At 41.9% G+C, this 16,498-nt stretch overlaps 1 protein-coding gene across 1 annotated transcript in view; it reads right to left on the reverse strand.

Annotated features, from left to right (window-relative positions):
• Nucleotides 1–15,752, reverse strand: part of WASHC4 (WASH complex subunit 4) — a 923,504-nt gene extending 907,752 nt beyond the window's left edge. The window contains exon 1 of the mRNA XM_069228973.1: nt 15,568–15,752. Coding sequence (XP_069085074.1) covers nt 15,568–15,631 — 64 coding nt within the window. The 5' untranslated portion in view covers nt 15,632–15,752. The remainder of the gene's footprint in view (nt 1–15,567) is intronic.
• Between the last annotated feature and the right edge of the window lie 746 nt (nt 15,753–16,498).

Raw genomic sequence — 16,498 nt, forward strand, 5'->3', positions numbered from 1 at the left:
CTAGACAGTCTACAGCTGGTGCAGAGTTCCACAAGGGTATACGGAGTCACCGTCTCTGTTCAATAAGATTCTGAAAAAGAACTTGGAGTCATTGGAACTACCAACTCTAGTGCAGTATATTGAAGATTTGCTGATTGCATCCAGGACAAAGGGACGAGTGTAAGTATGACTCGATTGCCCTGTTGAACCATTTGAGAAAGTTTGGACATAAGGTGTCACCTTTGAAATTACAGTATTGTCAGAAGTCAGTGAAATACTTGGGACACCAGATTGAGAAAGGGTCAGAAAGAATATCTAGAGAAAGGATAACAATGATGCTGCAGAGAAGTCCTCCGACTTAACAGAGAGATGTCGGAATGTTTCTGGGAATGGTAGGTTATTGCCGACAGTGGATTCCAAATTTTACTGAGATTGCCAAACCATTACAACAGCTGACACACAAGGATGTGATAGACCCCATTACACTAGATGAGGATCAGATGAAAGCGTTCACTGAGTTGAGAGAGAGTTTGTGCAGAGCTCGAGCGTTGGGAATGCCTGATCACACAGCGCCATTCACATTGTTTTGTCATGAACGTGATGCTTGTTCTTTGTCTGTTTTGACACAGCTCCATGGAGGTGCTTATCGCCCAGTAGCCTATTTTTCAGCTACCTTGGACCCAGTCGCAGCAGGTTTACCAGGTTGTCTGTGTGCATTAGCCGCAGTTGGTCAAAGTCTTTATCAATGTGAGGGAGTAGTGATGGGATACCTTTTGACGGTAATGGTACCACACTCTGTTGAGATTTTACTGACAAGGACGAAAACACAGTATTTGACTGGTGCAAGACTGACAAGGTATGAGATGAGCATATTAGGTGCTCCAAATGTAACACTGAAAAGATGTACATTGTTGAACCAAGAAACATGACTTCCGAGTGATACTGTTGAAATTGAAAAAGAGGAAGATATTGAGCATAATTGTCTTGAGGTAACTGAACTGTGTACAAAATCTAGGCCTGATATCAGAGATACCATATTGGAAGAAAATGATCAAATTGTCTTTGTTGATGGCTCATGTCTCAGAGATGGTACAGGGACATTGAGAGCAGGATTTGCTGTATGCACAATCACAAGTACATTTGAAGCTTCCTGGCTTCGATGTGTATATTCTGCACAAGTGGCAGAATTTGTAGATCTTACTAGAGCATGCCATGTTTCTGCAAGATTGAGAGTCACAATCTATACCGACAGCCAATATGGATTTGGAATTGTTCATGATTTTTGTCAATTGTGGTTACAAAGAGGTTTTCTGACTTCTACTGGTACACCAGTAAGAAATGGCGACAAGATAAAAGAATTGTTGTATGCAATACGGTTACCTGAAGAAATTGCTGTGGTAAAATGTAGTGCACATCAAAAGGCCCAAGAATACATCTCATTGGGAAATGGATATGCCAGATCAAGTCGCAAGGTTTTGTGTATTGAACTATATATCATTCAAAGACAAGTGGGAATTGATGACGGAAGACGACAATACATGTACAAGTTTTGCATTAAAAGTGATAGACACTTTGGAAGAGTTGAAAACATTCCAGAGTAATGTTGACAAGGAAGATAAATGACTCTGGGTAAAATATAAATGTGTCTAAAGACCTGATGAGATTTGGGTTTCTGAGGAGGGACAGATGGTTCTGCCAAATAGTTTACTGTCCCAAATGGCCAGGTATGATCACGGACAGGCATTTATTGGGAGGGATGCCATGGTTAGATTGTTCACATTTGACTGGTTTTACCCTAAGTTCAAGCAGGCAGCAGAGGCAGTATGTCATCTCTGTATAGTTTGTCAGCAACTAAACTTGGGAAAAGTAACAGTGGTGAATCTGAGCCACACTGGAAGAGCAGGAGGACCATTCAGCAGAATGCAACTGGATTTCTTTGAAATGCCTGCGAGTGGAGGTTTGAATGACGTGTTGGTGATTGTGTGTTTCTTTAGTCACTGGATTGAAGCATACCCTACAAGAAGAAATGACAGTCTCACAGTAGCAAAGCTGTTGCTTAGGGATTTGATACCACATTTCGGGTTTCCAATCTCGTTAGAATCAGATACGGGAACTCACTTCAATAACGAGGTGATTAAACTCTTATGTGCAGCACTAAACATTGAGCAAAAGTTACATTGTAGTTATCGCCCTGAAGCATCAGGACTAGTGGAACAGATGAATGGTACCTTAAAATCAAGAATTGCAAAGATGTGTGCAGCTACAAATCTGAAATGGCTAGATGCACTGCCTTTGGTGCTGATGTCGATGAGAAACACACCTGACAGGAAGACAGGGCTTTCGCCCCATGAAATACTCATGGGCAGAGCAATGACATTACCAGCAGTTCCAGCAAATGCACTTGTCAATATTACAGATGATATGGTGTTGGATTACTGCAAGGGTCTGGCTGATGTGGTTCGCTCTTTCTCTCAGCAGGTGCAGGCCACTACCCTGCCACCTATCCACGATCCAGGGCACAGCCTGAGAGCCGGTGACTGGGTCGTTGTCAGAAAGCATGTTTGCAAGACTTGTTTGGAACCACATTGGAGGGGTCCTTACCAGGTGGTGCTAACAACTACAAAAGCTGTGAAGTGTGCAGGACTTACGAATTGGATACACGCGAGTTATACAGAGAGAGTGGTATGTCCACCAGATCATGAAGAAGCGTTGTTGAGAGCTCCAACAACTGGGAAACAGGTTGCCGCACCTGAGAAAGAAAAAGATCCAATAGAGCCTAAAGTTGAACCAGAGCTCGTGGAAGATGGTTCCATTACCCCTGTAAGAGACGAAAGTGAAGAATTACAGGAGAGTGTGCAAGAACCAATCTCAACGGATACAGCAGGGGAGCCTAGCTCAGCAGAGGTTCTCCCAGAAGCAGATGGTGCTGAAAAACAGACAGAGCAAGTGCCAGACCAAGAGGGGGAAAGAGTTGAGACGGATCAAAGTCAAAGTGATCTGACTCCTCCTGAGCCCATTGGAGGTTTATCAAGAGAGAACACCATAGAAAAAGAGAAGGAGAAGAATCCAGGGCCAGATGTATCAAAAAACCAAATTGCATTTCTTAAATAGCGAATTTTAAGAAATCGCTATTTAAGAAATGCAAAATGGTATGTATGATTTTTGCGATTCGGTAATAGCGATTTCTTAAAATTCGCAAATGCTATTACCGAATCGCAAATAGAGAATCCAACTCCATTTGCACCTATGGGCCTGCTGCGAATGGTTTTGCATTTCCTAAATTGCGAATTCCAGTTAGGAATTCGCAATTTAGGAAATGCAAATCCCAGGGTGCTGGGGGCCTAAGGCCCCCTCAGCTGCACCCCAAAAATATTTTTACGGACATGTGAAGCACACACATGCCTTAGGGGCATGTGTGCGCTACATGTCAATTTTAAAAATGCATTTAAAATGCATTTTTAAAATTTGCACATGGTTACCACCAAACTTTTGTTGGTGGTAATTGCATTTCCTAAATGCCCAATTTGCATTTAGGAAATGCTTGATACAGGTGCTTAAGAAATCGCAAATAAGGATTCCTTATTTGCGATTTCTTATTTAGAGAATCGCAATTTGCGATTCTCTAGATGGGGTCGCAATTTTAAGGAATCACTATTTTAGCGATTCCTTAAAATTGCACTGCGAATGCCTTTCATACATTCTGAAAGGCATTTTTGCATTCGCAAACGGCCGAATTTTGCGATTCGCACCGTTTGCAAATGCAAAATCGCTTGATACATCTGGCCCCAAATCCTGAGAAGAATATTGACAGAAGGAACAAGAAAAGGAGATAATTGGCCTGAATCCCGGATTGGGAAGACAAAGGAATTGGTCATAAATGAAACAACAGAGGAAGAAGTGGACACTACGAGAATGGAAGAATTAAGTGAACGAGAATTAAGTGGTGACCGAAGATTGAAAAGAAAGAGAATAGCAAGTCGACGTTACGCAGGTCCTGAATGGGCATATGCAACTACCAATGAACGGCAACACGAGTTTATGTCTTTTTGTTTTGATAGAGAAGTTCTGAGTCAGTATTTTGATGTAACCTGAAGGTGATCAGGAAGCTGAATTGTTAAGCTGATCGGAAAAAAACTTAAGAAAGAGACTGTCAGAAAATAAAACTAAAAGAGACATTGATAACCTGATATGACAATTGAAAACCGGATGTGACAAGCTGCTAATCGATTTTGACAAAGGAAAAAGGGGTTTCTGGATGTGAAATTGAACTGTGAGAAAATCATATTTTCCTTCATTTTTTATATTTACTGCACTTTATCTAAGAGTTACTTCTGCTTTCTGATTCTTTACAGATCAAGGCTGAGCTAAATAATCAAGATAGAAATATTAGGCGCTGTAGTTACATGAGCATTGGGTTAGCAGTTGTGTGTGGAATAATGTTTATAATAAATTATTGTGGGAATGTCTGATCAGGATATGAAAAAAAGCTACTATTACTTCTGCTCCTGAAACTACTACACTAACAGCTTTAGAGAGGTTTAAGTTAGATGAGAAGTACTTGCATGACTATACTAATGCTCAAGGAGAGCTTTCTTCTAATGTTTTCTATCACTTGTTGAGTATGTTGCAACTATGAATGCGAGGAATTGTCTTGTGTGTACGCAAATTCCTTCATCAGTAGAAGAGGGGGTTACGTACCATAGCCTTCTGTTAATCTATGGACTAAGCTGTAGCTTGCTACTAACAAGATTCTATAACCAAGAGTACATATATTATTTTTATTCAAACTACGATGTTGTGTTCTCGTTTGTTCCTATTATTAGATATCTGAGTAAAGTAGCTGGAGAGCATGATATAGTGCTAGTTAGAGGATTCTTTGAGCCTACACTAACATTTGGAACCGCATACGCGGACAAAAACAACTTAAGAGCTTTATAGAGCATACTGATGATAGAAGAAAGGCATTGAAAGAGAAATTAGAAAAAGGGTTAGAGAAAAGAAATTACAAGAATGATTATTCTTATACTGCTATTAAAACGCAAGGGAAATTAGCTTTAGATGCATTACACATAGGGAAGCTTTGTTATATATAGGCCAAAATCATGCGCTGACACTTTATTTGTGGGTACAAGTAAATGTAGGCATGTGTTTTTGTTTCAGAGTAAATGGACTTTTATGCTGAATATTCAGGACCCTGCGATTCCTGGAATCTACTATATTTCTACTTAATGCTCATTACCATCTTCCTAGAGGATGGTATGGGACATGTTATTTGGGGATAGTTTTCCCTAAAGTTTATCAGATAGATGACTTAAAGAAGTTTCCGAAATTGACTGAATTACATCATAAGCGACAGAGGAGAGAAACCTCTTCTGCAATTGTGGGAGATTTCTTTGGTGCAGTGATTTCTTCAGTGGGAGTCATTTTGAATTTGATCAAGATACGAATATTGTCTACTATTGTGGATAACATGTTAACAAATTTTACAGAGGCAATACTCCTGTTAGATACTGAATTAGCTGCGGATAGAGCTATGACGCTTCAAAATAGGCTAGCTTTAGACATTCTTTCAGAGAAAGACGGCGGAGTCTGTAAGATGATTAATACTAGGCGTTGTTGCCATTCATTTCAAATCACGATATGGAGATAAGAGACTTACTTACTAACTTGACTAACCCAAGTAAGGATTTGAAAGAACTGAAGGAACCACGTGTTTGGGAAAAGGATTTGCTTCAGTGGGAAATTGGCTTAGTCAAATTTGGAATGGGGTATTATTAAAAAACATACAAGGAATATTAATTGTGATTGCTTGCATATTAGGATTATGTGGTTCATGTAAATTATGTCAAAAGATAAAATTGAAAAGATCTAGAAATAATCAGAGGAGGGAAGAACGGAACAGGGAAAGAATGTATAGGGAAGATTAGAGAAGGAGACAAAATACAGACGAAACGGAACTATAAAAGGATGAGGAAAGAAAGGTGTGATGACATACTTAGTCATCAGCGGAGGGACTGTTGACACAGATATGCTAATTAGAAATTATTAATGAATGTTTATGTGTTTTGATTAATGAAAAATTCGTTGAGAAATTAAACGTAGAAAAATAATGTATACGTTTGAAAATGTGCCCATGGAGAATGGCAGCCACTTATACGAAAATTTTACTAAAATAACAAAAAATATGTGAAATAATGAAAATGTGCAAGAATAATGTACTAATATGTCATATTGAGATATATAACTTATGTTCTGCATTAATTTGTAGAATTAACTTAGCTAAAGTCGTGGCCTACTTGCTAGGCCTCATACAGAAGCAGAAATTAATTAGAACTGTAGAAGTTGCTGGTGCCTACAACCCGACCGTGAACTGTGTTGCTCAGCTAGAATTTTCTGCAATGTACCAACGGACCAGAGATGATGAAGTCAAATTGATACAATTATGTGTAGAGTAGGCTAAATGTACTTTCCCAGGACTTGAACAATGAGAACACTGACTGAAGAGGAACATGCAACATTTTCGATACCTGAAGAGCCGGATGATGAAGACATTGTACAGTGGACCAATCCGTGAACTGAGAAAGAAGAAATATTAAAACTCATAGATTTGTAAAATTGATATTATAGGTTAGAGTCATATCTGCTGATTGACTGACCAATTAGGAATTAGGGGGATGGACTGAAAAACTCTAATAAAAAGGCCTTGACAAGGGGCTAAAACATGAGATGCGGGAAATGCGAGGGGTGAATGCTGATAACGTCAGGAGACGCGGTTCGAGATTCTGTCATTGGGCTCATACTCTTGAGAGCCTGATGCGTTGCTGATCTATTCATGACCTGAAGACGAAGACTGACTTTGTTGCTGATCCATTTCGTGGTTAGGTAGCTATGACAATGTGACTGACTAACTTTGTGCCTTTTCTTCTATGTACCAACTGCACTGTATTATAGATTTCTTCTAGCTAGATGTTTTCCAAATTCATGTTTTTCTAAATTATTTTCGCATGAAGACCCACATGCTGATGCTAATCTGGATAAGGTAGGTTTCTATGGGTGACATTGACCGTGACAAATGATTGACAGACTGATTTGCTGAACTCTGCTATTAATGTCGTTATATTCATTTTTGATGGTTTACGCTAAGGCTTTTGATCATATGTTTCCTCAAGTTCTGATTAGATTGTGCTATTGGTGGTCGCTAATAAACTAATTCTGAGCTGATTAAAATAAGCTTGAGTTGACCAAATGCATTTGAATTGTAATTAATAGGGAAATAAAATCTGTTAAACTCTTAATTGAGTTGTGGTTATTCATGAAATGATGGTTATAATTGTTTTATGGATTAATGATTCTCTTAGTGGTTACTGATTGATTACATCGATTATTGATGCCACTGGTCACTACGTGATTAGGACACTCCATGCGATCCAAAAGGTTAATCGGCCTATATGCGTCCTCTTGTAAGTTTACTTATTAAGGACCATGCGCGTCATCACCGTCAACCATACATCACTATTTCAGGGGTGTGGAATTCCTATAGTCCGATGCCTGACAAATTGTTTGGGGTTAAGGACAACAAGTTTTCATATTTATTTTGTCCATGGGACAAATAGGCCCAACCCCCTGCAGCACAAACCCTTTAGCTGCCAGTTTAAAGGGAAGGAAAATATCTGCAATTGAGGTAATATTTGTGTTCATATGTTAACGCTGTTTGAACTTCTACTTATGGTTCATTAATGCAAAGTCTTTAATATTAGGGTGAGTGCTCTAAATAATCGTTGCAAGGTCACAGTGCACTACTGACAGTGGTTCTTGAAAAAGAATGTGTACACACGTTTGAAAGGTTTAACAATATGAGGATACATATAATGCTCCCAGAATGCTCTCTGACTGGATGCAAATGTTTGCAGTAAATGTAAGCAAGATTGATGATATTTGCTCTCAAATTAGAATGTTCAGAAAAACAAATGCAAGTATGAAAAAAACTTTTGCCAAATTAATGTGACATTTTAGTTCATATTTCTTTGAAGCATAATTTGGTGAAATGTGTTGATGCATGTTAGTATTTTTTTTAAAATATTCATAATGGAAAATCAGTGTAACCACTTTCAACAAGGTTATGGGAAACATGAAAATAATCAAGCACTGACAAAACCTACCGATCCAACATTGGTCAGTCTTGGTTTTGTCAATGCATGTCTTGTTTCGACATGGCTTTTGTAACACTATTGTTGTGGGAGCTGCCAGGCCTTCGCCATTGTAACAGACATTGGCAAAAAGCAAATAAACAATTTGGTCTCAAAAAGCACACATTGCCACATTAGTTCATGGCACTGAACAAACTACTTTGTGTGCCAATATGCTTCCTGTAGAAGAGCAGAATGCTATCACTCACAGTAAAGCCAGCCAATAAATGGATAGAGAGCGAAATAGAAGTTTAATGAAAACAAAATGTCTTAGTTAACCCCTTCTGTGCCGCGGACGTAATGGTTACGTCCTGCGGCACAGTGCTGCTGTGCCCAGGACGTAACCATTACGTCCTAGGCACACAGCCCAGAGGGAGCACTAGCGCTCCCTCTGTGGGGTTCCCCCCCAAGTCAGGGATGGAAGGGGAAGCCCTTCCCCTTCCACCCCCGAGACGTCAGCGCGCGAGCTGATTGTCACAATGCCTCCTCCTTCAAATGCTTTGCATTTCTCTTCCGATCACGTGGGGGAGGCCGAGAGAGGCTTCAAAGGGAAGGAAATGTATTTCCTTCCCTTTGAAGTCTCTCTCTGCTTTTGGCAGCCGGATTGAAAGCAATCCGGCTGTCAAAACGCCCACTAGACACCAGGGATGTCTTTTTTGAAAAGGAAACGGACATAAGGGAGCGACCCCTTGGGCAAGGGTCGCTCCCAGGGGGGGCTTTTTTTAAGGTCTTTTCTGCCCCCCCTGGAGGCAGATCGGCCTATTATTAGGCCGATCTGCCCCCAGGGGGGACAGAAACCTCTAGGCACCAGGGATACATTTTTTTGTTTTGTTTTGTTTTAGGTGTGGGGAGCGACCCCTTAGGCAAGGGTCGCTCCCATAGGGGGGAAATTATATTTAGGCCATTTCTGCCCCCCTTGGGGGCAGATTGGCCTATTTTTATGAGGCCAATCTGCCCCCAGGGGGGGCAGAAACCACTAGAAACCAGGGAGTTTTTTTTTTTGTTCGTGAATTTCACGTAAGGTGTGCGACCCCTTAGGCAAGGGTCGTTCCCCTGGGGGGCAAATTTATTTTAGGCCATTTCTGCCCCCCAGGGGGGCAGATCAGCCTATTTTAATTAGGCCGATCTGCACCCGGGCCTTTTTGTTGTTGTTGTTGTTTTACAGATGGGGAGCGACCCCTTAGGCAAGGGTCACTCCCCTGGAGGGGCAAATTGTATTTAGACCATTTCTGCCCGCTTTGGGGGCAGATCAGACGATTTTAGGTCAATCTGCCCCCAAGGGAGGCAGAAACCACTAGGCACCAGGGATCTTTTTTTTTGTGCCGTCAGCCAAGGGGAGCGACCTTGTAGGCAAGGGTCGCTCCCTAGGGGGGGGCACATATATTTTAGGCCATTTCTGCCACCCTTGGGGGCAGATCGGCCTATTGTTATTCGGCCGATCTGCCCCCGGGGGGGCAGAAACCTCTAGGCGCCAGGGCTAATTTTTTTGTGTGGTTTTTTTTTTTTTTTTTTTTTTTTTTTTTTTTTTAGAGATGGGGAGCGACCCCTTAGGCAAGGGTCGCTCCCCTGGAGGGGCGAATTGTATTCAGACCATTTCTGCCCCCCTTGGGGGCAAATCAGCCGATTTTAGGTCAATCTGCCCCCAAGGGGGGCAGAAACCACTAGGCACTGGGGATCTTTTTTTTTGCGCCATCACGCAAGGGGAGTGACCCCGTATGCAAGGGTCGCTCCCTGGGGGGGGCAAATTTATTTTAGGCCATTTCTGCCCCCCCTGGAGCCGGCTGAGCTAGAGGCCAAAACCCACAGGTAGGCACTTTGCAAAAAACACCTCTGTTTTCTGTGAAAAAATGTGATGTGTCCACGTTGTGTTTTGGGCCATTTCCTTTCGTGGGCGCTAGGCCCACCCACACAAGTGAGGTACCATTTTTATCGGGAGACTTGGGGGAACGCTGGGTGGAAGGACATTTGTGGCTCCTCTCAGATTCCAGAACTTTCTGTCACCGAAATGAGAGGAAAAAGTGTTTTTTTGGCCAAATTTTGAGGTTTGCAAAGGATTCTGGGTAACAGAACCCGGTCAGAGCCCCACAAGTCACCCCATCTTGGATTCCCCTAGGTCTTTAGTTTTCAAAAATGCACTGGTTTGGTAGGTTTCCCTAGGTGCCAGCTGAGCTAGAGGCCAAAATCTACAGGTAGGCACTTTGCAAAAAACCCCTCTGTTTTCTGTAAAAAAAAATGGGATGTGAACACGTTGTGTTTTGGGGCATTTCCTGTTGCGGGCGCTAGGCCTACCCACACAAGTGAGGTATCATTTTTATCGGGAGACTTGGGGGAACATAGAATAGCAAAACAAGTGTTATTGCCCCTTGTCTTTCTCTACATTTTTTCCTTCCAAATATAAGAGAGTGTGTAAAAAAGACGTCTATTTGAGAAATGCCCTGTAATTCACATGCTAGTATGGGCACTCCGGAATTCAGAGATGTGCAAATAACCACTGCTCCTCAACACCTTATCTTGTGCCCATTTTGGAAATACAAAGGTTTTCTTGATAGCTATTTTTTACTCTTTATATTTCAGCAAATGAATTGCTGTATACCCGGTATAGAATGAAAACCCAAGGCAGGGTGCAGGTCATTTATTGTCTGTGGGTACCTACAGTTCTTGATGAACCTACAAGCCCTATATATCCCCGCACCCAGAAGAGTCCAGCAGACATAACAGTATATTGCTTTAAAAAATCTGACATTGCAGGCAAAAGTTACAGAGTAAAACGTAGAGAAAAATAGCAGATTTTTTCACCTCAATTTCAATATATATTTTTTTCAGTTGTTACTTTCTGTAGGAAACCCTTGTAGGATCTACACAAATTACCCCTTGCTGAATTCAGACTTTTGTCTACTTTTCAGAAATGTTTCGGTTTCTGGGATCCAGCATTGGTTTCATGCCCATTTCTGTCACTGACTGGAAGGAGGCTGAAAGCACAAAAAAAAAAAATCGTAAAAATGGGACATGTCCCAGTAAAATGGCAAAATTGTGTTGAAAAATTGGGTTTTCCGATTCAAGTCTGCCTGTTCCCGAAAGCTGGGAAGCTGGTGATTTTAGCACCGCAAACCCTTTGTTGATGCCATTTTCAGGGGAAAAAACACAAGCCTTCTTCTGCAGCCCCTTTTTCCCATTTTTTTGAAAAAAATGAAATTTTCACTGTATTTCGGCTAATTTCTTGGCCTCCTTCTGGGGAACCCACAAAGTCTGGGTACCTCTAGAATCCCTAGGATGTTGGAAAAAAAGGACACAAATTTGGCGTGGGTAGCTTATGTGAACAAAAAGTTATGAGGGCCTAAGCGCGAACTGCCCCAAGTAGCCAAAAAAAGGCTCGGCACAGGAGGGGGAAAAGGCCTGGCAGCGAAGGGGTTAACTGCAGACCAAATTATGGGCCCAATTCTTAAAGAAAGCCACAAAAGTGTGCCGATGGTGTATGTCTTTATATTAGTGGCTTTCACTAATTCACAAGAATTTAACAAAAGTAGACCAGGAAATCTTACTGCTAGAAAATGTTTGTTAACTGCATTTTAGCACGAGAAAATATGCATGTGTAGATTTGCTTGTGTGAAAGTCTATTGTGCGTTAGCAAGTTCACTTTTGCCACAATCATTTTTTCCCCAACCCTGGAATAACCTCTACTTCTTCCCTTGTCGGGAGTAAATTACCAACCTTTCTCAGTTTGGGAAAAAGATTAAAGAAGAACTGGTGAAAATCCTTAAAACATGCAAAGTTGTGGGTGTGCATAGACTCAACAGCATTACAGCCCTGGAACTATTGCTTAATGCTTCCTCCCATCCCAGGGTATGTAGATCTGTGGGGAAGGTGGAAAAAAATAAGGAAGCTGCTACGGTAGGGCTTGAAATTGCTATTATTCAAGCACTACTATTGTATTAGACCTGGCATAATCAGAAAGGCTATTATCAGAGCTCTTACATAATGAGAATGCTTCCATAATTTGTCGCTGCACTGCGTGGCAGCAAAGGGACAAGTAGATTTTTTTACAGGACAAGTAAATTTATAAAGCAAACTATCCCATGGACGAGTAGATATTTTGTTAAATTACACAGCCCTGACTTTTGCTCATAGGGCGTTTACATCCTTACTAATGACTAAAGACACAAAGCCTTTGCAGTTCCGTCAAAAGCACAGGATTCTCTTATTTTAATAAACTTGGTGTGAAGTAGGTCACAAACTAGTCAGGTATGTAAAATTCCTACAGCCCGCAAGATGAAACTCTACCAAATAAAGCCTCTAAGGGGTGTCAATTTACTTCTCCATCAGACTGCCACTGGAATCTCTCAACCTGGGACTCAGTTTATTGTGGCTACACGGCCTCTTAATCAGGAACACAGCTTTAAGTCCCTTCTTCCCTGAAATGTTTACTTAAACCCACAGCCACAACAAAAACATATTGCTATAAGACAATTCAAAGAAATAATCATTTTATCAGGTGATTTCAACACACACCTTATGAAGGAGTCTGAAATCATTAGCCTACAGGACTATTAATGGAAAATGTAATCACAAGTTTCCTCTTTAAGCCGCAGAGACAAGATGGGGACTTGTGCACTGATCTTTTGTACTCACTGGGACTTGGAGCTTTAAACGGTTGCTTCCTCTGGGACCAACCAGCTAATTCAATCTGTTACATTAACCGGTCTAAATCAGTAGTTTACAACATAATCACGAATCGGTCGTTATTTCAATTCATATTTGAGTATGCTATTTAAATTAGGATAAAAAGCAACCACTTTCCACAGATCATAATTTTGGCATGGACAAATAACCCCGCTCTAAAAGCCTGGTACATGTTGGCTGGTCACATCCAGCAAAAAATTTCTAAAATGGAACATCTGAAATTGAGACATTGTTGCACATGCAAAGGTGATTGTTTTGAGAAGCAAGATCAATGAAAACCCTGTAGAACAATTCTGTAAATCCAGGCCGTCCATAGAGCAAATTTACCCTTCAACATCGAGCACTTACATACAATAAGCAAAGCAAAAAGGGCAGAAGGGCTGAATGGCCTGCTTAACTCACATTATAAATCTGAGCCCAATTTATGGTCATCTACTTTGACAATGCTGTTCAATGAATGTTTAAACACAGGACAAGTTTTGGACTCCTGGGGAGGCAGTATGATGCATCCCATTTTTAGGGTTGAGCCTGCGAATGCATGCATCTCGCTTGCGCGACTCAGTTGTGTTCAGTAAAGGGCTTGGAGCTCCCCTGTCGCTCACCATTTGTTGGTTTGTGTGGCACTCTTCTTTACAGCCTTGTAATTTGTAAAGGCATGCCTGGCATCATTTATGTTTCTCTGTGTGGAAAAGGGATCAAGCACTAATTGATTCAACTTAATTAGTGCCCATCCGCTGCTCCCGACGTGATCAAGGTACTATTTGTTCTTTTTGTTAACTTTTAGTGCCCTGCAAACAGAAGGCATGTGACTGGCAAAGACATGTCCAGCAAGACAAACAAAATTGCAAACTTATTTTTTTAAAGCTAACTTTTTATTTTGCCAAGTCGTCTTTTCTCAGTTTCCATGCATGTTTTCTTTTGTTTTTGCTCGAGGATGCCGTCGTCACAAGATCACAATAAATTTGTTCTAAATATGCGAGACCTATTGCATTGCAAATGCTTGTTAAGAATGGTAGCCATGAGGACCAAAATAACTATAGACTCATAACTCTACTGCACGAGGAAAACAAATATTGCGAGCAGGCTAAGGAGGAGCGCAAGGCATAGACCGAATCATTTAATATTATCAGTGGAAGCAATGACTCGCATGATAGTGGAGGAATCCCTGAGGATCATATGGGGTGTCTCCGACGCCAGTTTTTCTATCAGGTGAGAGGCCATCAAATGAAAAATTTGCAATCAATATCTATAAAAACTGAGGTGCTGCCTTGCCAGAGGAGATTGCCTAATGGCTAAGAGAGGGGCACTGAAAATGTTCCATAAAGACCAGTACGCCCAGAGAAGAGCCCAGCAATAGCCCTGGTAGATGAGCTGCCAAGAAGGGAGCAGACTGAATAAGCTTACGAGAGATTACTGCATTCACGTGCCTTGGAAAAAAGAGGAGCTACCGGAGCTTGTGGGAACCTATGCACCCCTGCCCACGAGTGTGTGCTCCTGGTTGCCCTCAGTTCATCCTTAGACCCCTCCCCCCTCCCTGGCTTGGATGTGAACCGCAGCGTCAACTGCCAGGGGCTCTCAAAAATGCGAAAGTGCGTCCTGCCCAGCATCAGGGCCGTACAGGCCTTTTATTCCGCGGGGCATTTCCCTAGTGGGACAAGGCCCTTGGCGGCAGGTTTGAAAGTCCATTGGCTGCCCATGATGCCAATTACATTTTCCCCATCTCTTCGAGGTTAATTGCAGCAGGCAGAGGGAGGCAGAGAAAATATGAACAGAGCGAGGGAAGAGAAGGAGTGAGACAGAATGGATAGATGCAAAGAGATGATGAACCAACGGACCAATGGAGCGGGGCTGGTTTGGGCATTATTCCATGATTGCTTTTGGTTCCCCAATCCGGCCCTGTCATCACCGGTCCAGGGTCGCGTGTAAGCCCTGGGGAGTACTGCATAGAAACAAGACCGAACTGAATCCCACTGTTGTATTCTGAGTGGGCTGGCACCGGCGTTTGGAACTTCGCCTGTAACCTCGGACAGCGCAGGCTCTAAATCCAACCTAAACTCTCCCATGTAAGTAGATGTTGAGGACTGACCATTTGCGGAGACCGTTATTCTTACAGGGTCAGGACATTACGGGAGAAAGACTGTTCTCTCGGTTACCGGACGAAAGAGATGTTTATTGCGCAATAACGGAGTCTGTGCTTGTCTACATTTTCCGAAGTTTTCCTAAACACATTGAACTGAGTAACACTGGGGGAACGCTACAATGATTATGCATTATCTATTTGTGCAGTATTAAGTTGTAGTGCAAGAAGAAACGCCACGGAAAATATGATGAACAGGAAAAGGGATTTTACAACATTATAAGCTGCTTGTAAGAGTGATGAGAGTTTAGGGACATCATAAAAGCGCATGAGAGAAGGAAGAACGCAGAATACACAGTAAGTAAAGAGGAGTAGAATACTGGTAGAATAGGTTGAGAAGGGCGCCGCCTAGCACAGTATAGAACAAAACAGAGATGTAGCACACTGCATTGGGACACAGAAAGGAAGTTATGCTATCCTAACAGCTCCTCACATGATCATCTCGTGTAAACTGTCAGAGCTGATTACAACCCTTCCAAGGAAATTAAGGATACCTAGACTCCCCTTCCCTTCCTCTCCTACTCTCGCCCTTAATTACCAAACCCGATCCACGTAAAGCATTTTCTGCCTACACCCTCTCCAGCTTACTTTGAGAGCCGTCATCTATGCGGTCGAACTCCCAGTCCGGGGAGAGTGTCTCCACTACCGCCATGGCTCCAGAGCAGGTTCTGCCTCTGACGTCTGCAAGGGGCGGGTACGTGTTGACGTCGAGCAGCACCAGCCACTGCTCATCCCCCAATCATTTCGGGGAGTAGAAAGAACACGGAGAAGCCGCTCGACTGCACTCTACTCTCTGTCCTGTGTTGGTCTGTCACAAGTGACCCGGAAACGTAAGCGACAGAAGCGCCGATTTCACAGCTGACTTTGTGAATCCTGATTTATTTTATCAACCCCAGAGAGACAAAGGGAGGACAGAAGGAATGAAAGGAGAAAAGAAGGAACATGGATAAAAGAAAACGGCAAGAATGAAAAAAGACAAGAAAAAAAAAAAATAAAGATCTAGAGCTAGAAAATGAAAGCGAGAGGAGGAAACAGAGTAAGAAAAATAGGGAAAGAAAAATGAAGGAAAAGAAGGAAAGAAAGAAAAAAGTAAAAAGAGGATAACCATAAAGCTGCCAAGTTTCCCAGGTCTACGTGTGATGCGTTGCACCAGTTCAGATTTTTTTTCCTTTGAATTCTGGGACTTCTAGTCCTGTTTTAAAAAGGACTAACCAAGACTACGCATCCTAGAATTCAAAGAAACAAACTAGTACTGGTGCAGCACATCACGGATTGATCTGGGAAACGTGGCAGGATTGTTTGATACAGAAGAGTTTCAAATAGACACAATTTGGTATGCTGTGAAATGGTAGCAGCCAGAAATGCAAAAGATTTCAAAAGTATTTTACAACAGCATTGACAGGCGATGGGATCTGATATAGAATGTGCATCAAGTGCGCCCCATCACAGGCTTTAAACACAAAGGCAACACTAAAGTAAATATAAAGTAAGAACAGAAACACTGGCACTTAAGCGAACT

Source organism: Pleurodeles waltl, chromosome 4_1 (genome assembly GCF_031143425.1).
Source record: "Pleurodeles waltl isolate 20211129_DDA chromosome 4_1, aPleWal1.hap1.20221129, whole genome shotgun sequence".
NCBI classification, from domain to species: domain Eukaryota; kingdom Metazoa; phylum Chordata; class Amphibia; order Caudata; family Salamandridae; genus Pleurodeles; species Pleurodeles waltl.